Source organism: Chanodichthys erythropterus, chromosome 1 (assembly GCF_024489055.1).
Source record: "Chanodichthys erythropterus isolate Z2021 chromosome 1, ASM2448905v1, whole genome shotgun sequence".
In the NCBI taxonomy this organism is placed as follows: domain Eukaryota; kingdom Metazoa; phylum Chordata; class Actinopteri; order Cypriniformes; family Xenocyprididae; genus Chanodichthys; species Chanodichthys erythropterus.
In genome coordinates, this window is record NC_090221.1 from 37,003,101 (window position 1) to 37,025,104 (window position 22,004).

General features: G+C 40.1%; 1 protein-coding gene across 1 annotated transcript in view; it reads right to left on the minus strand.

Moving 5' to 3' along the window:
- fat4 (FAT atypical cadherin 4) overlaps positions 1 to 21,179 on the minus strand; it is a 98,911-nt gene extending 77,732 nt beyond the window's left edge. Inside the window, exon 1 of the mRNA XM_067394083.1 lies at positions 15,483 to 21,179. Within this exon, the coding sequence (XP_067250184.1) occupies positions 15,483 to 20,588 (5,106 nt within the window). The 5' untranslated portion in view covers positions 20,589 to 21,179. The remainder of the gene's footprint in view (positions 1 to 15,482) is intronic.
- Between the last annotated feature and the right edge of the window lie 825 nt (positions 21,180 to 22,004).

Genomic DNA, 22,004 nt, shown 5'->3' on the forward strand with positions numbered 1-22,004 from the left:
GAAAGAGGAGTTCTACCATGTGGTATGAATGTCGTGGGTGTGTGTGAAAAAACGCATGATAAACAATCCTTTACACACGTGAAAAACACAACACCACCTCCTGTTCCGATAGGAAACCATTAACCTTGTCTGATAGCTGCTCAAATTTCATTGACCGATGGCAGACGTGTTTTTTGAGATACATCAATGTCCTCATAAACAATCATGACGCCTTGGACAAAGACACTGCATGCCAATTTTCAAGTTAATCGGACTAACGGTGAAGTAGTTAGAGCCGCTTTAAAGTTTATTTCCTGTTATAGCGCCACCAAGTGGCCAGTCGCCGCGTCCTTTTTCACATGACCAGAGAATGAGCTCTTACATAGGTGTACCAAGTTTGGTGAAATTATTTCATTCTGTTCACAAGTTTTAGCCATTTTAGTAAAAGTGGCTCCACCTGCTTCGAAAGTTTTGGCGTCCCGTCGCAGACGTGAATCGAAATTTCAACTTTTTCTTTTGATAATTATTGACTCCGGAGAATCTCACTGCACTGGTTTGGTTCCGATCAGACCAAAAACCTAGGACTAGTTCGCAAAAGTAGGTTTTTCAAAAAATCCAAAATACCAGCAAAATTCGCAGCTGTAGCTGTTTCCACTGTAGCGCCCCCGTCAGGCCAACTGGGGCGAGACTTGGTGACGTTGTAGGCGGTTTTTAAGTCTTGGCCTGCGCGATCACTTTTAGGGGAGAATACTGATCCTTGGAAAATGTAACAATTATAATAGAGTTTCAGCACTAATAATCTTGTTTCCCTTTAAATGAAGTTTATTTTTCTGACTCCATTGGCAGATATTTGTTCTTGTTTTAAACTCAAACTCACTTCATTTTGATACATTCTTCAATAATATCTTCAGTCATTTTGTTTCTCCAGTAAACGTATCTTGATATTTATACATTTGAAAACAAGACGTCGTATTTAATCGTAAAAAAATTGTGAAATAAGATTTTGGTCATACTGCCCACCCCTAAACTAACAGGGCTGAACTAACGAAACTGACTCCTCCAGGCTGGGAAGCGTCTGCATTTCTGCGGGTGTTACTGCGTTTCTGGGTCGGATCAGCACATTCCAGAGCGACTCTGTCCCTGATACGAGCGCCGCGTTTGTCCCGCAGGTCTGATCAAAAGCACTCGCGGCGATTTACAGTCACATGCGTCACACGCTGCTGCTCTTCTGAGAGCCGTAACTTACTTGCTGACATGACACGGCCTGCTCTGGCTGAGAGGTCAAAGGTCAGGGTGGCTTCCTGCTCTGACCTCTGGGAGTTTTGAGGTCAAGAAGCGTCCCGTGAGGTCTAGTGGGGTCACCACAGCGGCATGTCAAAATCATGCTGAATATGAACCCAGATGTTTCTCTCTTGGATAGACACAAATCAGTCCAAGTACAGAGAGAAACATTCAATAATGACAACAGTTTATTTTTCTGACTCCATTAGCAGATATTTGTTCTTGTTTTAAGCACAAACTCACTTCATTTTGATGAATTTTTCAGTAAACAAGACTTAATATCTTCAGTCATTTTGCTTCTCCAGTAAATGTATCTTGGTTTAAGAATGTTTAGATATTTGTACTGGAAAACAAGACAGAAACACTGAGGAAGAACATGATTTTGTAGTGTAAATACAGAGTATAGAGATATAAATGAATGTGTAGCAGCTCAGATCTTTTGCTCTGTAAAAAATCCAACTTACCCAACTTTATAAATTTAGACATCCAAACAAACAATTTTATGTTGCACAATGTTGTGCAAGTTCCCAGCATGCTTTGCATCTTGGAAAAAAGTAGCAAGTCTTATTTATTTAAAAAATGATCATTGCACATAAATGTAATTAAAATAATTAAATAAAATGTAATCTGCAGTTGATTAATTAACTAAAATGCTTTGTAAAAATACACACAAATATGACATATTTTCTTGGTTATGTGAACATTAAGTGAATATTCCATCTTATAATTCATCAAACATTTTGGGATTGTTACTTTTGAATGTTCTCTAAACATTCCAAAACAAGTAGTTACATTTAAAAAATGTTACATGAACAATGTATGTTCTAAAGTTTTGAGAACATTATTCAAACATTATTCAGATAACATTCTATTAACGTCACTGGAAGAACGTTTGTTCGTAACTTTGAGAGAACATTCCGAGACACGTGAGAAACAACGCAAGCCTAATCCGACAGTTTAGATGGTGCTTTCCTTGAGAAGACGAGCTGCGGAGCATCACTCTTTTATCGAGGTGGAGTCGGTCGCCACAGCAACACTCGAACCCTCTGAGAGCAAACACAGAAACACACTCACACACTGACCGGGGGGAAGTGCCACTTAAACTTTACAAGAGAAACACACACACACACATGCAGCAGCACACTGGGGCTAGTGTTCAGATCGACGCCTTTGTTTGAACCCTCCATTCAGACACACACACACACACACACACACACACACACACACACACACACACACACACACACACACACACTCTTGCCCTCCATATATGCTTCTTTCTCTCTCACACTACAGTCCATCCAGATAACGTTCTGGCAAGGTTCTGGCAAAGTTATGAACAAACGTTCTTCCGGTAACATTAACAGAACGTTCGTTCAATGTTTTCTGGTTTTTAATAATGCTCTCAACACATTAGCACAAAAACATTATTTAAACATCGTTCATGGAACTTTTTTTCTCTAGCTGGATGTTTGTCTAATGTTTTTTAAATGTTACTAGTTTCAGAATGTTCATAGAACGTTCAGAGAACATTCAGAATAACGTTTTCATAACTTAATGGGAACGTTCTTAGAACATATTTTTGTAAGTTGGGGTCCAAAGGTCTACAGTGAGAATCTGAGAATCTGAGTGTCATTAAAACCTATAAATTACAGAAGAGGATTAGGGCCAAGCAATAATAAAAGAATAAAACCATTTTGAGAATAAAGTTGTTAAATTTCGAGAAAAAAGTCGAGATAAAATGTTGAGAATAAAGTAATTAAATTATGAGTTTATTGTCAACATTTTATCTCGACTTCGAGTTTTTTCTCGAAATTTAACAACTTTAATTTCGAGATGGTTTCATTTTTTATTATTGCTTGGCCCTAATCCTCTTCCGTAGTAAATAATCAGAACATTTGAGGAATTTGATTAGTTTTAAAATTTCACAAATTTGGATAAAAGCATAAATGTAAATGTTAAGAATGAACATAAATGTAAATGCTAATAGAAAACATTATGACATAAAACGAAGGGTAAATATTTCTAATCAAATGTATGTAAATGAGTGTCACTGATCACGTGACAGACGTTCAGATGCTCTCAGATCACAATCGTCATGTTTTGTTCATGTAGTTTCAGTACTGATGAAGAGAAACACGCCAAAAACTGAGAAATTTTTCTGTTAAACTCTTCTAATTTACTGATCATATCATTTGTAATGAAGAAAAGTTGACTTTTAGACCCCATTGAATATCACATGGTTAATAAGACAGCTTGATGATTTTCCAAATGATATTTACTATTTTCATGAAAAATGTCAGATAAAAAACATATAACAGTGCAGACAAAATAAAAATGTATTCTGAAAACATAACTTGATGATCGCAAAAATGATGAGTCATCAGACCCACAGAGTTCCTGTCAATCACTGTATCATCAATCAGTTCAAAAGTTCAATTATAAATAATGAAGAAACATGATCTGTTTCTGATATTTTGGCCTAAAAAAAGTTCTGTATTAAAATGCAAAAATACAATATTTTATCATCTATTTACCCAAATAACAAAAACATGTTCTAAGAACGTTTTACTAACGTTCCCATTACGTTATTTTTGAATGTTCTCAGAATGTAAAAAAGTAAAAAAAAAAAAATGTCTTCATTATGTGAACATCTAGTTTTGTGAATTTATTTTCTTATTTTGCAAGGATTATGGGCACGTTACTTTTGAATGTTCTCTGAACGTTAGCAGTAACATTTCAAAAACATTAGACGAGCGTCCAAGTAAAATGTTTAGAAAATTTTTCCATAAATCATGTATAAATAAAATGTTTGTGCTGAAGTTTTGATGACATTATTAGAGACCAGATAACTAATAAATGTTCTATTAACGTTACTGGAAGAACGTTTTAAAAATGTTTTTTCTTGGTTATGCGAACGTTAAAGGAACATTCCATTTTGCAAACATTATGTGAACGTTACATTAGTAGTAACATTTAAAAACTGTTAGACACATGTCCAACTAAAACGTTACATAAATGATGTATAAATAACACTTGTGCTAAAGTTTTGATGACATTATTAAAGACCAGATAACTTCAAATAAACATTCTATCAACGTTTGTTAAGAACGTTTGTTCATAACTTTGAATTAGCTGTGCATGGACATATCCTGAAAAGTGTAATAAATCGAATATTTCCATTTATATTTCGAAAATAATTGTTATATTTGAATCTATTAAACTTGAATGCGGAATGAAGCAAACATTTAGTTCCTGATCATCCGCCCTTTTCCCATCGTGCTCTTCTCTCCGACCCATCCCGACACCAGCGACCTCTCCGTCCTCTTAAAACGCCTTCCTTCATCGCGAGTTCACTTGTAAATGACGGGATTGTGGCCGATTCGACATAGTTCTCCTCTCGCATTCCCTCTTTATCTGGCTGCCCAGAAGAGGAAGTGAATATGGCAGGAATGTGAGGAAAGTTAAAGAGCAAACATCAAGAGCAACTTTCTGACCCGGCGGAGAGAGAGACAGAGAGATAGACAGGAGATGTAAGGCGTTTTTCACGCTTTAAGAGTTCCTTTAGTGCGCTGCTGTCAGATGGAGACGATTGAGAGAAAAGCCGAGCGACTGAAAGCTCTTTCTCTGCACGCATTTCTCTCCGCATTTGCATGTAAAAGCTCACGGACAGCGCTGAATGCTCCTCGCTTCCCCGGAGCCATGGCGACGGCAGAAAAGGTGCAAAATTCAGTCGGCTGAACTTAAAACGACTTTATTAAAGTGTCAGTGATCAGAGAGCAGACACAGAAGCGCTCAGTGTTCGCCTCGAACCGCCGTTACACGCTCAAAAAGCTTAATGACCTGCTAAGAGCATTACGCTCTAAAGACTTGTTGACGGAGACTCCATGCTCACGCCTATAAAAAAAAAAGATTAATTCCCTGAAAATTGCAGGAATTTGACCGAAACACAAGAGCTTTTGTGCTGGAAGAGCCAGTGGGAAGTTTTAGATGCGACGCACCGTTCCTGATCAGAAAGACGACAGAAATCTTCACTTAATTGAATTCTGTCCGTTTAAACACCTTTCAGAATATTAAAAAATACATGTTTAATGAATGAACGATCAGGGAATAGATTGAAACGCAGGGTGCTACCCAGCTAACAGGGAACGTTCTCAGAACGTTCTCTCAAAGTTATGAACAAACGTTCTTCCAGTAACATTAATGGAAAGTTCTTTATTAATGTTCTCAAAAACATTATTTAGACATCATTCATGGAATGCTTTAGTTGGACGTTCATGTAGCGTTTTTTAAATGTCACAACTTGTTTCGGAACGTTCGGAGGACATTCAAAAGTAACGTTCCCATAATGTTGGAAGCAGGGAATTGTTAATAATGTAACATGTAACAATGTAAAAATGAAATGTAACGAAGTTCTCAATAATGTTACTACTTGTTTTAGAACATTCAGAGGACATTCCAAAGTAACGTTTACATGTTCGCAAAATGGAATGATAATAATGTAACGTTACAAACTAATAAAGGAATGTAACATTAATAGAAAGTTATCTAGTGTTTGATAATATTCACAAAAACATTATTTAGACATCATTCATGGAACGTTTTAGTTGGACGTTCATTTAACAATTTTTAAATGTTACTACTTGTTTTGGAATGTTCAGAGGACATTCAAAAGTAACATTAAGCGTGGAATGTTCACAATGTAACATGTAACAATGTAACAAAGGAATAAAACATGAATACAAAGTTATCTGGTCTTTCATAATGTTCTCAAAACCTTAGCACAAAAACATCATTTATTTATGCAACGTTTTTCTGAAACATTTTAGTTGGACCTTCATCTGATGTTTTTTTAAATGTTACTACTAATGTTCAGAGAACATTCAAAAGTAAAGTTCATATAATGTTTATTAGACTTTATAGACTTTATAAGATGCCTTTAATGGACTTTCTTTGTCTTTCTGAACACAAAATTAGATATTTAGGACAAAAAGCTCCATATAAGCACTGTAAAAGTGGTTAACTAAACTCGTGCACTAGTTATATGTGTGAAAAAGAGACATAAGTTGTCATCCTCTGAAAACTTTCAGTATTTTCTGCTCTTGTTTAATACTAAAGATCTCTTCAAAGCCAATGCAGAAGTTTCCTTCCCTCTTCCTCCTTTTAAACCAGTGTTTTCAAAGTGCTTTACATACTTAATTTTGATTCATTTTACTTAATATTACTTTAATATTACATTTTACTTTAACTTAATATCTTCAGTCATTTTTCTTCTCCAGTAAATGTATCTTGATTTAAGAATGTTTAGATATTTGTACCAGAAAACAAGACAGAAACTGAGGAAGAGCATCATTTTTTCACACATAGTCCATGAGTTCAACACTTTTATAGCTGTTATGGAGCTTTTTGGTCTCTATATAAGTCCTAAATATCTCATTTTGTGTCCAGAAGGTCTTTGGAGAGTAACATTAATGTTTAAAGACTCATTCCTCACTGATTTTCAACAAATTTTCTTCTTTTCATCTCTAAATTTTGCACACGTGAACACCGTGAACAGAACGGATGGACGTCTAGCTGTAAAACAGGATAACAAACCCAGACAATAACAATCCTTCACGGACTCAGAATATCTTGCGAGGATGAAGATCAAACTCTTTGTGCGTCTCTGGGACGTCCTGGGGTTTATCCGCTCTCTGTTGGCTTTGTGTAATTAATGAGTTTCTGATTTATGCACATAACTAATAACAAACAGCATCATAAATAAAAAGCAGCTCTAATGAAGCTCCTCGTAATTACCCGAATGCGAGTCGTAACGAGCTGGAAAAACGCATCAGAAAACTCTGGAATTATGAAATATGAAAAATGCCCTGAGCCGTCTTTAGCTTTATAATGTTGTTTATGATGACACTTGATTAAAACCGACTGCTCCATAAACCGACTTCCACAGCCGAGAGACAGCGGGATGATTTCACTGGTAAGAGCAACAAACACGCAGGAGAAAATAACAGGCGCTCATATTTCTGCAGCAGTGATTTGGCATCTGCTTATAAACACTAAACTAATTCTGTTTCAGCGATTCTGCTTCAACAGCACAGATGACACAAATAAACATGTTACCACTGCTACATCAGATAATTCCCTGCTAAATCTTCAGATCCTCTGAGACCGCGGGAATAATGTCCAAACACTAATGTTTTCTGAGAAACGACGGCTTCGGTGGAGTAATTAAAGGAATAATTCACTCAGAACGAAGTCTGTCATCATTCACTCACCCGTGGTATTTTACTATCATTGAGATACTACTATAGTTTTTATTAATATTTTTTGTTTGATTTCATTTTTAAATCACTAAAATGAATTCATGTACATTTTTATATTTTCCATTTTATTTTTATTTTGACTTTTTTATGTTTTTTTAAATGGCTATATAGTTTTTTATTAATTTTTATTTCTTTTTTAGTCATTTTAATACATCAAGTTAAACATAATTTACATAATGAATAAAATATTCTTTTTTTTATTTTATTTTTATCATAATTAAATACTTGGATTCTAAAACCATACAGCATTATTGCAATAGTAGAATATTTTTCTTACTTTATTTTATATTTTATTTAATATAATAAGATTTAATTATGTGTATATATATATAAATATATATATAAATAAATATAAATAAATAAATATATATAAATATATATATAAATAAATATAAATAAATAAATATATATAAACATATATAGCTAAACATCTCCTTTTGCCGTTAACTGAAGAAAGAAAGATCTGGAACGACATGAGGGTGAGAAAATAATGACCGAATTTTCATCTGAGCCTGAAGTAACCCTCTAACAAAAAAACCCGAGCTGGAGTCGGCCAGCGTCTGACGACGATATTGAGTTATCCGAGCGAGCCGCCTGAGAATTCATATCCACGGTCCAACATAACATCCATATGGAAGAGATTAGCATCTGTAAGCAGGTTTCTTTTGCTCCAGCACTAATTTCTAGAGGCTGTTTGAAGGATTTTCGGACACACAATCTTGGCGACTATGCAAACACTGAAATAACATTCACAGCTAATACGGTCACACACACACACACACACACACACACACATACACACACGGGCCTGACGGGACGACTGACAGATCAAGAGTCACTGATCAACTCCAGATGACCAATAAAAAAGGACATACTCCTAAAAAACACCTGAAGCAGGTCTGAGATCAGGTTCAGCCCTTCCACAGCCGGTTAATAACTAACGTTTAGACGCAGATAGAGACGTCGCGTGTAAACGGATCCAGACGTGAGGATGGCAAATGATCCGAGAGGAGCCGTCTCAGGTTACGGGTCAGAAATCAGACCAATTTAAGCGGTTAAACCTGACGGACTTCACTGAATGGTAACATGAGAATGGCGTAGAAAAATAATTTGCTGACCAGAGGAGGAGATGTTGATGTGTGTCTATATATAATATTATATAATGAGCATATCATGATTTGAGTCACATGGCTGTCAGCTGTCACACACACACAAAGATGACACACAGAGACGACACACACGTTCACAAAAACTCTCGGCCGCCCCGCTGAGACTCACTAACGGCTCAAGGACCAGCTGAAGAGTTCATTTTAGGGCTGAACGATTCATCAAAATAGAATAGGACTTTTAATGATATAGATATCTGTGTTTCAGAGCGAAGCGAAGCACTGTGTTCATTTACACGCGAGCAGCTCACGATCCGGTGTCTCGCTCGCAGTAAATCTCCAGAGTTTGTGTTTCTAGAATGACAAGCGTTTATAAATAAAAAAGAGAAGCGTTAAGGGCTTCCTGTCACTTTCCGCCATAATAAAAGCTTGACAGTTTAACGTTTGATATATGAAGAAGTTATGACATAAATACTAATATTGCAATTTTCCGTATTATTATTTTATTTTTATCATAATTAAATACTCAGATTTTAAAATGGTACAGCATTATTTCAATTGTAAAATATTTTTTATTACTTTAATATTTTTATTTAATTGTTTATATTGTATATATATATATATATATATATATATATATATATATATATATATATATAGTCACAATTGTAATTGCAATTTTCTATCAGAAAAAATGCAATTTGATTTTTTATCTTTCAACCCTAGTTCAGATAAAAAAGTGTGCATTATATGCAATTATGTAATGTGAAATATTGAATAATTATTATGATTTTTTTTAACAAACTATTCAAAACTGATTTTAAGTGAAATTAAAAATATATATATATATTAGATGAAATTCAAACTTAAAAATTAGAAATTAAAGTTAAAGTACTAAAACTAAAACTTAAATAAAAATTAATTAAAATTGTATAGAACTTAAAAAAACTAATAAAAAGATATCAATGTTGGACAGATGTGCTGCTTAATTTTTTTACAATCTGTGATACTTTTTTCAGGATTCATTGATTAATGAAAAGTTAAAAAAAAATATTAAAAATAGAATTTTTTTTAAAGAATTAATACTTTAATTCAGCAAGGATGTGTTAAATTGATAAAAAGTGATAGTAAAGGGTTATATTATTAGAAAAAAATTCTATTTTGAAAAAATGCTGTTCCTTTTTAACTTTTTATTCATCAATGAATCCTAAAAAAAAGTATCACATGATCCAAAAAATGAAGCAGCACAACTGTTTCCAACATTGATAATAAATCATCATATTAGAATGATTTCTGAAGGATCATGTGACACTGAAGACTGGAGTAATGATGCTGAAAATTCAGCTTTGATCACAGGATATAAATTATATTTTACAATATATTAAAATAGAAAACCATTATTTTAAATTGTAAAAATATTTCACAATATTACTGTTTTTTTCTGTATTTCTGATCAAATAAATGCAGCCTTCATGAGCATGAGAGACTTCTTTCTAAAACATATATATGTATATTAAGGACTTTGAGAGCTGGTGTGGTGTTAATGAAGCTTTGACGCAGGATGGTGTGACCCTCAAATCAGACTCAATCGAGTGCGTTTGCTCACAATGTCACTTCCTGCAGCCTGACCCACAATCAGCACAGCAAACACACCCATAAATCACTGTCAGCCGTCAGTGTGACACACACACACACACACACTACACTCTCACGCTGAGACAGACAGACAGGCCGCGAGAGAAAGACAGAAAGCGTTCGGGAGACACAGTCATGCTGATTCTGTAAAACTGCAGCTCAAAACACATGCAGATGTTTCCAATTATGCAGCGAAACACACAAACACATGCGGCTGCCGCTGCTGCCCTGCGCTATTTGCATACAACCACGTTTCTCAGTCTCTTTAAAGTCGGACTGTTACAGCAAACATCCGTTTCTATGTGCGAAAAACAAATCCATTCATTTCTAGATGAACTGCCGTTAGTTAAGTCAACCATTACTAGTCTTAGTGCTCATAGAGATGTGATGAACTGCATTTGAATGTTAAGTAGTATTAGAATGAACTGAAATTCAATCAAATTCATAAAAGCTGCATTTATCAAGACAAACTATAAATGCTGAGACAATAAAGCCTTGTTTTGAAAGCGTTTAAGAAGTATTTCAAGTTTTATAGAAAGGGCCAGTGTGGAAGAACACTTCATTTCCCAGAATGCATTAGCCATGTGAGTCTTCCTGTCATTCAAACTCAACTTCCTGTGGATTGTGGCCAATTCAACTCATATTCATATTCAACTCATGAACTAAAAGTGACAATTGACCCTTCGCCAGGAGTTTGATTGACAAGCGATCTAACCAGTCATAACGCCAAATCCGCCATTTTGTCCGACAAAGCATTCAGGAGTTAGAAGATTAACCTCAGTGGACTTGAACTTTGAAAAATGGTGTGTACTGACGTCTTTCCGCGTTTTAAGCAACATACCTTCTGATGTTCATTCATGTTTATTTGATGCTATAAATAACTAGTTGAAAGAGATGATCGGTTCACGAGCCGCTTGAGCTGAGGCGCTACAGCGATCTGTCACGACACATTAAAGAGCCACAAAACGTTTATTATTGTTCAAATTTCTTTAAAAAAACACAATTTGAAAGCTGGGACTTTATTTAATATCATCAGTAACCTGCTCTGTCTTGTCTGTCGACGTGTTGTCAGTGTCCTCTTTGCTCCGCGATGTATTTTTCACTCTGTGCCGTGACAGCGTCGTGGCTTGTTGGACAAAGCAACAGTAATTAAGGGTGGCGGGTCTTTGCGAAGGGTCAATTCTTAAACTTTACTCAAACAAGTCCCCCCAATAATTGGAAATGGCCAAACTGTCCTCCCCAATATTTGATATTTCTTAATGCTGCTCTCCATTACGCACCGCTCTGTTTGTTGTTAGGATGACAGACAGTAGACTTGTGCCGATATTCGGTAATGCGATAAATCGCGATAATGAATATGCACGATATTGTAATCGTCGGCACTTCAGAATACCGTAAAAAAAATTTTTTTACCAATTATTAATTTTTTATAAGGCAATTAAGAATACTTTACCCATCAATCGTATAAAATGCACAACACCGCTGTATTCTGCGTCAAAAGGACACGCGCTCAGATGTAAACAAGCCCAACGTGCGCGAGAAGCACATGGCGGAACCAGTGAAGGAGACGCACTGAATGAAAGTGCGCGTTCACTCTCTGACAGCAGAGGGTGCTGATGGGACAGCAGCGTGCAGCGGTTACCACGGAAACCATGCAAACGAAGTAACTGCGCTAGTGAAGTTTTTAAAATGCTTCAAACAGACATTCATTTTTTTGTTATCTCAGTGTTGTTCATCACAGCACCAAATACTGAATACTTAAAAAAGACTTAAAAGGATATTTATTTTCAAACCTAAACATTTTTATATTTCAATCTGGACTGCAATATGCCCTAATGATTAGAAATGTTCTGATTATTTGTTATTGTTCAGTAAAACTTTGAAAACATACAGCTTCATTAGTTAACATGTTAATTCATTATCACTAAACTGACAATAAAAATACTTATAAAGTATTAATTATTATTAATTAATGTTAATTTCTTAGTTACTGTTTAATAACATTACTAAAATCAAAATAACTTATTTAATGGACCGGAGATAAAACTAACAATGATCAGTTGTGTTTCTAAACAAAAAATAACACTTTCTGTAACATATGTAGCTATTGCTCAATCTTAGTTAATGCATTAAATAGAGTAAAGTGTTAGCCTAATTCTTTTGCATTTTAATCTGTTTGAAAATTTCAGTCAGAGTTGTTTTGTTTTATTACAAAAAGAGTTCTTAAACCTGTTAAACTATGACAAAAATGGTTTTGCAACTTATTTTAATATTGTGATAATACCGTGATAAAAGCTTTTTCAATTAATCACAACATAAAAAATTTGATACCGTCACATGCCTAACAGACAGTTTACATTTTTAGGCTGGTCTGCCTCAGCGGTCTAACAGCGCTCATCAATGTCAAAATGATGGCCAATCAGATCAAAGAAGGCGGGGCTTACTGTTCACAGAAGACAAGTGTGAATTCCAGCGCAAAGCTTTTAGTTTTTATGGTGAAAGAGTGCGTGACGATATAACTAGCTAAATATTTGAAAACTGCTTTATGTTGTATATGTTACCCACAGTAACATACAGTGATGCAAACTAAACTTTTTTATGGAATTTCTCCATTTTGAATTGAAATTATGCTATTGTTAAATTATGTCATAACTGAATGCGATGAGACAAGACGTTTTTTTTTTACATTTTTGACATATTAGACATACAAACAAGTGTGAATGTGTGCATATTTTTAAATAAAATAGGCTATTATTTGCAAAGAGTTTAAATGGACTACTTCAAAAATACAGGCTATAATTACACGTTGAACTACTTTTACCATTCTTATTTCTTCTTTATTGCCTTAAATCCCTTTTAATCCTTTAATTCCCCCCATGTTCAAGACATGCGTACAGTCTTGATTAATAGTGTGACAAAAGAACGCCTCTGCAGAAGAAGATCAACGCCCACTTCTACATCATTGCCTCTTTAGCCCCACCCACCGATTCACGCATGTCATGAAGTAGTAAATACAAAACGGATGCAACCATAGGATTATTCCAGCAACAAAACCATAGAGACGCCTGTGTTTTAAAGTGCCAAGCTGTGGAAAAAGTTGTGGTTCTTTAGAGAACTGTTCACTGAAAAGCTCTTTGAGGAACCAAAAGTGGTTCTTCAATGGCATCACTGCCAAGTTTTATTTTTAAGAGTGTAATAAAGTTTATACTCCCTCATACTTTGTTCATTATGTTTCAGTAATTTATGTTTTTACTATAAACTGAGATATTCAGAATGACAAGTTATCGATTATATGAATTAAAAAAAGGAGATTAAATCCATAAAGACGTGGCACACTACAAAATCCTGCCCTCAAAATACACCCATCAAACCCAAACACTCAATTCACAGACAGCGAGCGTTTCTGATTGGCGGATTCACACAGACCAGGTGTGATGCTACACGCGACCTGCTCAGGTAGTGACGCACACACACACAGAGAGACACTGAGCCAAGAGAGTTTAGAGAAGAATGTGGACGCGTTTATCTGTCCTCATCCTCCCACTGCTGAAAGAGAAAAGAGAGAAAGGGAGTAAAGAGGAAGAGGAGAGAGACGGTAATCAGCCTTATATCAGTCATATGAGAGAAACCACACACGCATCAGCAGCAGCAGACAGAAATAAGAGCAAGACATTGAAACTTTCTGCATTTCTTTTTATACCATTTTTACAAACGAGGACGTCATTTGACCCCAAAATATGGTTACGTAGGCACACACATCTACTCAGAGTTTGAACAGTTCTAATGTCACAACGCCCACATCTGCTTGCATGTTCACTGTTGCACAGCATGATCTTCAGTTCTGTGCGGGACACTTTCACACAACCTCAGATGAGTTATTTCAGCACACCGTAAGCTGACATAAACGATGACATCCCCCTCGCAAAACAAAGCAAAGAAAACCAAACAGTTTTGGCTTTAATTATGCTCACTCCTTCTCTCAGAACGGAGAGCAACGCCTCTCGGGAAGCTATTTTCAAAGCTCTAACACGAAGCACATTTCATCACAGCGAGCCGAGGTCCACAGAACAAGGAAAAAAGTCCAATTTATAAACGCGAATCATCAAGCCTGTAATAATATAACATTTTTTGGTTCCAGTTGAAATTTCCAAAACACACACATATATAGAATCACATTTGTTTTTCATTTGAGCAGAGGCCTGCGCACACAAACCCACAAGCCCAGTGTAGAATTTCATCTGGTTCCTGCAGCCGAGAGTTTAACTCTATCCCTCGAGGGAGAGTTTAGCGGGAGCAATGCAGATGCGTCGCAATGTACCAACTCAACGTGCAGATTAAGTTTCACTTTTAGAGATTTCACCTCTTTCCTGCTTACTCTACTCAGACCTCTCTGAAAGGAAATTTCTATTCACTGAGTCTTAGAGGGTCAGCTGAATTTAATGGTCACTTATTGCCTGTTCAGGCAAAGCTGGTGGCACAAAGCAGGGTCTCACGGACCACCCTGCTCCGACATCGCCTGGGGCGTTCAAACCCCGGCTAATTCCCTCGCTTACTCAGTGGGGGACAGGTATCTGAGACCCACACGCGGATCCCCACCACTCATTTCCCTTTTAGCCGCTTTGCCTGCCTTTTCTTTGGCCAGAAAAACGATTACAATAAGAAAGAAACAAACAATTCCATCTTGCGGATTGGTGTTATTAATATCTGCAATCACGCTGTCTGGGCGTCTGATTTGTTAAATTTGTCGCTGCTGATAAGAGAGATTAGTCTGCTCACAGCAGGAACTCAGAGCAGCACATTTTACCAAGGGTTCCCTTCTCTCCGCCAGAGCACAGTGAGCACTCCACTCTGAGATTAAGGCCTGTGCTCTCTCTGAGCTGAAACAATACAGCAAGCCTGCCAAAAAACAAAGCCCACATTCTCAAGTGCAAAGCAATTTATACTTAATACAACCCAGATCGTCTAAAAAAGAACATGGAGGAACTTTAGCAATGCACGTACGGTTATTCAGCCCCCCTTCAGTTTGGATATTCTCACTCAGGTTTTTCCACCACATTCACACAAATGACTTCAGCACATGTTTCAGAATAGACTTCCTTTCACACAATATGCAAGAACCATCAAAATCACTGACACCTCCAAAAAAACAGTGGTTACTCACCTCTGCGTGCTGCGTTCTGGGCTGGCTGGCGTCGGCTTCGATGGCGTACACGTCCAGCAAGTAGAGGTCCGAGCCTTGCTCCCTGTCCAGTTCTGCAGCTGTTTGGATCACCCCAGTGTGGCGGCCGATGGTGAATAGCCGGCCTGCGGCCTTCCCTCCGCTGCGGACTGAGACAATAAAAAACTCCACCTTGGTGCCAGTGCCACGAGCACTGGAGGCATCCAGAGAGATGACGTTGGTTCCGGGCGGCTGGCCCTCCTTCAGAATGGTGATGTATTTGGGTTGGGAGAAGACCGGGCCATCCGTACCCTGAATTATGATGGTTAGTTCCGTCCGTGAGGTCTTGCGGTCCGTGCCGTGGTCCGTAGCGGACACGGTCAGACTGTAGATGAGTTTTGAGGGAACGAGCTGAGACGCTAATCTGATATCTCCACTGTAGCGATCCATGATAAACGTGTCCGAATCTCCTCTCACAAGCTCGTACTCCACCTCCCCGTTCGCACCCTCGTCGGGGTCAAAAGCCACTACGGTTGTCAGAATGGAACCAATCACAATGTTGGATTCTGCCACCAGAGCATTCTGGGAGATAAACGTGGGCACGTTGTCATTTTGGTCCGTCACCCATATAGTGATGTTTTTCAGAGCGAAACGGCGGAACTCGGCCGGTACAGCCTGGTCGGTTGCTTTGACGGTCAGCTCAAAAAGGTTGGAGAACTCTCTGTCGATCTCTTTGTTCGTGTAGATCACGCCAGATGCAGGGTCAATGCGGAAATGACCACCCCTGGGTGTCTGCTGGACCACAGAGTACTCGAGCTGGCCGTTGATGTCAGCGTCCGTGTCGTGAGCTGTAATAGTCATGACGGAGGTGGAGAGCGGCAGGTTTTCGGGAATGGACTTAAAAATGTCACCTGGTGTAAAAACAGGAGGGTTGTCATTGAAATCCCTCACATGAATAATGACCGGAATGGAGGAAGACCTGGATGGCCTCCCGCTGTCTTTGGCTGTCACGTTGAGTTTGTACATCGACTGCGTTTCATAATCCAGTTTTTTGACCAGGAAGATGCTGCCAGTGTTGGGACTGATGCTGAAAGTGCCGTGGTTGTTTGTGGCAGAAATGCTGTATGTGATGTCAGCGTTGGAACCCGAGTCAGAGTCTGTGGCGGTTACGGAGGCGACCAGCTCTCCAATCCGCATGTTCTCAAGCACATCCACTGTGAGGGTGGATTTGGGAAATGACGGAGAGTTATCGTTGTCATCAAGAATACTGATGCTCAGCACACAAGTGGAAGACAGAGGCACAACCCCTGAGTCCTCTGCTATAATTTTAAGGGAGTAAAAGGGTGTCGACTCGTAGTCTAGTTTTCCCACTAGAGTAACCTGACCAGAACTGCTGTCAATGCTGAAATGTTTCTCCTCATTTCCCTCCAAGATGTCATAGCGAACAAGGCCGTTTTTATTTTCGTCTACGTCTGAGGCAGAGACTCGGAGCAGTTGCGTCATGTTCTGGGCGGATTCAGAAATAGAGGCCTGGTAAATGTCTTTGGTGAACTTTGGTGGGTTGTCGTTGATGTCCTGTATGTACACTTGAACTTTGGCCTGGTCTTTGAGAGGCTTGGGAAGGCCCTGATCGGAAGACACGACTGTGAAACTGAACACCGCAGCCCCTCTCTGTCTCATGAGAGATTCACGGTCGAACTGTAGCGTACTGGTCAACACGCCTGTGATGGCGTTCAGCTCGAAATTTGGCTGCGGCGTTTCAAAGGAGTAACGGACCTCGCTGTTTGGCCCGAAGTCTTTATCCTCAGCAAACACCTGCCCGACGAGAGAGCCTCGCTCCTTCTCTTCCTCGAAGTGGAACACGTAATTTGTGCTGTTGAAAAGTGGACGATTGTCGTTGACATCGTCGAGGAGAACCGTCACATTAACGCTGGCGCTCAGAGGCTCAACAGCTCTGTCTTTGGCCACCACTAACAAACTGTACCGATCTTGAACTTCTCTATCCAAGTCTGTCTTAACGTACAACTGTCCGTCAGGGAAGATCCCAAAAACGTCATTTGTGTTACCGCTAGAGATGTCATACACAATTTCCCCATTGAGTCCGGAGTCTTTATCGCTGGCCTCCACCTTAAAAAAACGACTATTCACCGGCTCGGATTCCAGGATGGTGACCTCGTAGGAGAGCTGGTCGAACACTGGCGCATTGTCGTTGACGTCATACACGCTGATGGTGAGAATGAAGCTGGAGGTGCGCTGAGGGACACCGAGGTCAGAGGCCACGACCTCCACCTGGTAGGAGCTGGTGGTGACCTCTAGGGGGCCAGCGAGGGTGATCAATCCATGCCTCTCGTGGATGTGAAACAGGCTTTTTGGGTTCTGTTTGAGGCTGTACACGATCATGCCATTGGTGCCCTCATCTGGATCCGAGGCTTTAGCCTGGAATATATGGAGACCGGTGGCCCAGTTCTCCACTGCGCTGACATGCTCAACAGCGTGCATGAAATGAGGGGCGTTATCGTTCAAATCTTTCACTGTGATATTAACTAACGCTTCCCCTGTAACCTCCCCACTCCTGGCGATCACCCTGAGCTGGTAAAATGCCTGCTCTTCCCTGTCTATCAGTCCCGCAGCCGTGATCTGCCCCGTGCCGCCTTTGATAGCAAACAGGCCGCGCTGGTCCCCTGAAGCGATCAAATAAGTGATATTTGTGTTCAGATCTACTGTGGTGGCTGACACAGTGCCAATAATGGTATCAACGGCCACATTCTCAAACATAACAAAGCTGTATTCCTTCTGACTGAATACGGGCGGGTTATCCTGCGTGTCTACAACAATGACGGTGACTATAGCCTGCGTGTGCGAGCGCAACCCACCTCCGTCTGTCGCGGAGACCTGCAGCTGATAGGCGGTTTTCTCCTCTCTATCCAGTGGCACTAGAGTTGTGATTTTACCAGAGTTGCTGTTGATGTGAAACTTGTAAGAGTCACCAGCAGTGATGGCATATTTTACAGTGCCATTGCGGCCCAGGTCCGGGTCGGAAGCTGTTACAATGGTCACAAACGAGCCAGAGGGCTCGTTTTCTTTGATATTGGCAAAATACTGCACGGGGTAAAACACTGGGCTGTTATCATTGACGTCTTTCAGTGTGATATTGACTTTGCAGTTGGAGGAAAGGGGGGGCATGCCTGCGTCTGTGGCTTTGATGTGCAGCAGATAACAGCTCTCCTCTTCTCTGTCTAACTCTGCGGCTGTACTCAACCGGCCCGTTGCTGAATCTAATCTGAACTGATTCTGAACGCTCACAGGGGTTTCCGGGTCAAATGAGAACCGGACTGTGCCGTTGGCCCCGAGATCCGAATCCGTGGCAGACAGCACCACAAGCTCGGAGCCAGCGGGGGAATGCTCGACTAAGGAAACGTGATACGTGCTTTGAGTGAAAGTGGGCACTTGGTCGTTAACGTCGGTGATATTCACTATCAGTTTGGTGTAGGAGATTTTCGGCTGCAGGCCCTGGTCTTTGGCACTGATATTCAGCACTATTTGAGATGCTGTTTCCCTATCCAGCTCTGCTGCACTGGTAACCAAACCGCTGTTCTCACTGATGGCAAACCAGCCCAAACTGTTTCCAGACACCAGTGAGTAGCGGAGATTGGCGTTCTGCCCGGAGTCTCCATCTGTGGCTGAGACCCCTTTTATGTAGCTGCCTTTAGGAATGTCCTCGCTGATGTCTACTCTATACACAGCTTCCTGAAATATGGGCGGATGGTCATTAATATCATTCACAAATATAACCAGACTGGCAAAAGACGAGCGAGCTACGGGCCTGCCGTTATCTGACACTGAAACGGTGAGGTTGTAGGAGGAGATTCGCTCTCTGTCTAACACGCTGGCTACTTTGATCAGACTCAGATTTGGGACGGGTGAAGTGTGCACTTCAAAGTGTCTCTGTTCATTTCCGCCAAGTATAGAAACTGAAATATTACCGTTAGCCGTGGACGAGTCCGAATCAGAAACAGTCAATAATGCTACGACCGTGCCCACCTGGGCGTTCTCATCGACTGAAGCGAATTTGGAAGTAGTAGGGAAGTAGCGAAATTTAACTACGGGGTCATTGTCATTCACATCAAGCAATTTGATTGTGGCTTCTGACCTGCCTGAGAGAGAGGGAATGCCATTATCTACTGCATGGATGGTGAGGGAATACTCTTTCCTGGTCTCATAATCTAACCCCTCCTTTATAATGACAGTCCCAGCCTTTGGGTCTATCTCAAATGGAGTCCCTTCATCTAAAAAATAGGTTATATCAGCATTTGCACCCTCATCCAGATCTGTGGCTGTTATGTGCAGAACACTAGAGCCGATGGCAGCGTCCTCAAACACGCTGGTCTGGTACTGGTCCTGGTCAAAGGCAGGCGGGTTGTCATTTATATCCTGAATAGTGACGTTTACCTGCAGGTAGCCAAACTTTTTGGGTTCTCCTTTATCTTCCACTTGGATGAGGAGCTGATAGAAGGGGGTGATTTCTCTGTCCAGCCCTCCTGTGGACACCAGGTGCAGAAACGCGCCCTCGCCGCTTGGGTTAACGGTGATGTCCAGGCGAAACTTCCGCTGCTCGTTCCCGCTGACGATTCGGTACGTGGTGTGATCCACTCCGTTGCTCCCGATGTCCGCGTCCGTCGCCGTGTCCAGGATCACCTGCCGCCCGCTGCTCGCGTCCTCTTTGAACGACACCACGATCGACGCGTCAGGAAACACGGGCGCGTTGTCATTAATATCCAGAACCACGATGCGCACCTCGGTGGGGTAAGTGGGCTGACTGGACAGAACCACCACATTGATGATGTTACCGGGCAAAACTTCTCGGTCGATCACGGAGGACGTGTAGATGACGCCCGTCGTGGCGTTGATGGAAAAAAGTTTGTGGTGTTCGCTGAATCTGTACGTGAACGTGGGTTTGGTCTCGATGGTGCCCACATAGGTGCCCACCGGCTGCTCTTCCAGAACCTCAAACTCCTGCCGAACTTGACTGGATAAAGAATAGCGCGATAAAGTCCATAAAACGAATAAAATGAGGTGCAAAGTGTCCATAGATCTACCTGAAAGCGCCATGATCGCAGATCCAGTCAGGGTTTTTCCGAGCCTGATACATTCACCTCAGATTTGCAACATTGTATCCAAGAGAGAGAGAGAGAGAGACGAACACAATGTATCCAAATCCGCGTTTGCGGTTCTAAACAAACTTGAGGTAAAGTTCCGCTGAAGTGTTCTAGTTCCACAGGTATATCCTTTTACGGTTGGGAAAGGAGTGCATTCGCAGTAAAATCCAGAATTCTCCCAGTAAAACTCAACGCGTTCCTCTCATGATGATGATGATGATGATGATGATGGAGTTTCCATTGTGAGGAAAGGAAAAGTTCGCTGTCAGTAAATCCTCAGATTTTGGCCACACAGAGAGTTTTTCCTGAAGGAAATAAAGGAGCTCTAATATTATCCCTGTGATTCTGATACGGGATGTCCCGCGGAATAACGGTGACCAAACTTCACTTTACTGCCCTGACAGAGAACAAAAGCCCGAGTTGAGAAAACGCCCGCCCTCCTGTCCTGCTATTGGCTTTCTGTGCGAGAGCCCGCCCCTCTCTGGCTCCGCTTTCTATTGTAAAGTCATCGACTGCGGCGCTGATTGGATGAGGAGGACGTCAATCATCGCGTGGACTGAATATTACAAGAGAGTTGCGCTCCAGGTATTGAATGTACCGTTATGTGCCTACAATAACACCAGGCCGTTACTTAACTTCTCCACGGGCGTTTTGAATACATATATGTGTTTTTAACAAATGCTTTTAAATGTTGCATTTAGTTTATTTGATCACAATGATACTTTTTTAATAACTTTATATTTTAAGAACGTTTTGGGTGCAGATTTTAATTTTTCATACTGAGTTGCACGCTTTGAATCCCTGCAGTTTGCTCGGTCGGGAAATGAGTTGGATTAGTTTATTAAGTTTCAAATACAAGCAAAAGCAACAGTTTATCAATGAAATGTCACTGCAGATTCTCGAGTATGTGGCGCCATCTACCGGTCATATAAAGTAGTTTAAATGAGGCCAAATCAAGTATCATGGGCTGTTGCAGGGGTCAAAATAGGTTCTCTTTATTAATTGCTCAAATAAAGCTTCCCATTCTCATTTGTGTTCACTGGAAATGAAATGCTCATGTCCGGCAGACTGTAAAGCTGATTATCCGGCTGGTCTCCTAACCGCTTTCCGCTAATCTCTCTGGTTCAATCCCGTATCGTTATTCTGTTTGTGCTGATCTTTTAATTGGCCCTGATGCCTTGATGTTTCTTTCCTCTTTAATTAAAAACGTCTGCTGGGTCTGATGAGGCTAATTTTAGCCCATTAATGCAGCATTCATGCTCCACTGACCTACTTGAGGAACAAACAAGTACACAAGCGCTCCAGGAAGAGTTTGAGACGCTATTGATCTGAATGTTAGCTGCTATTGATTCACTAACTGATTTACAAT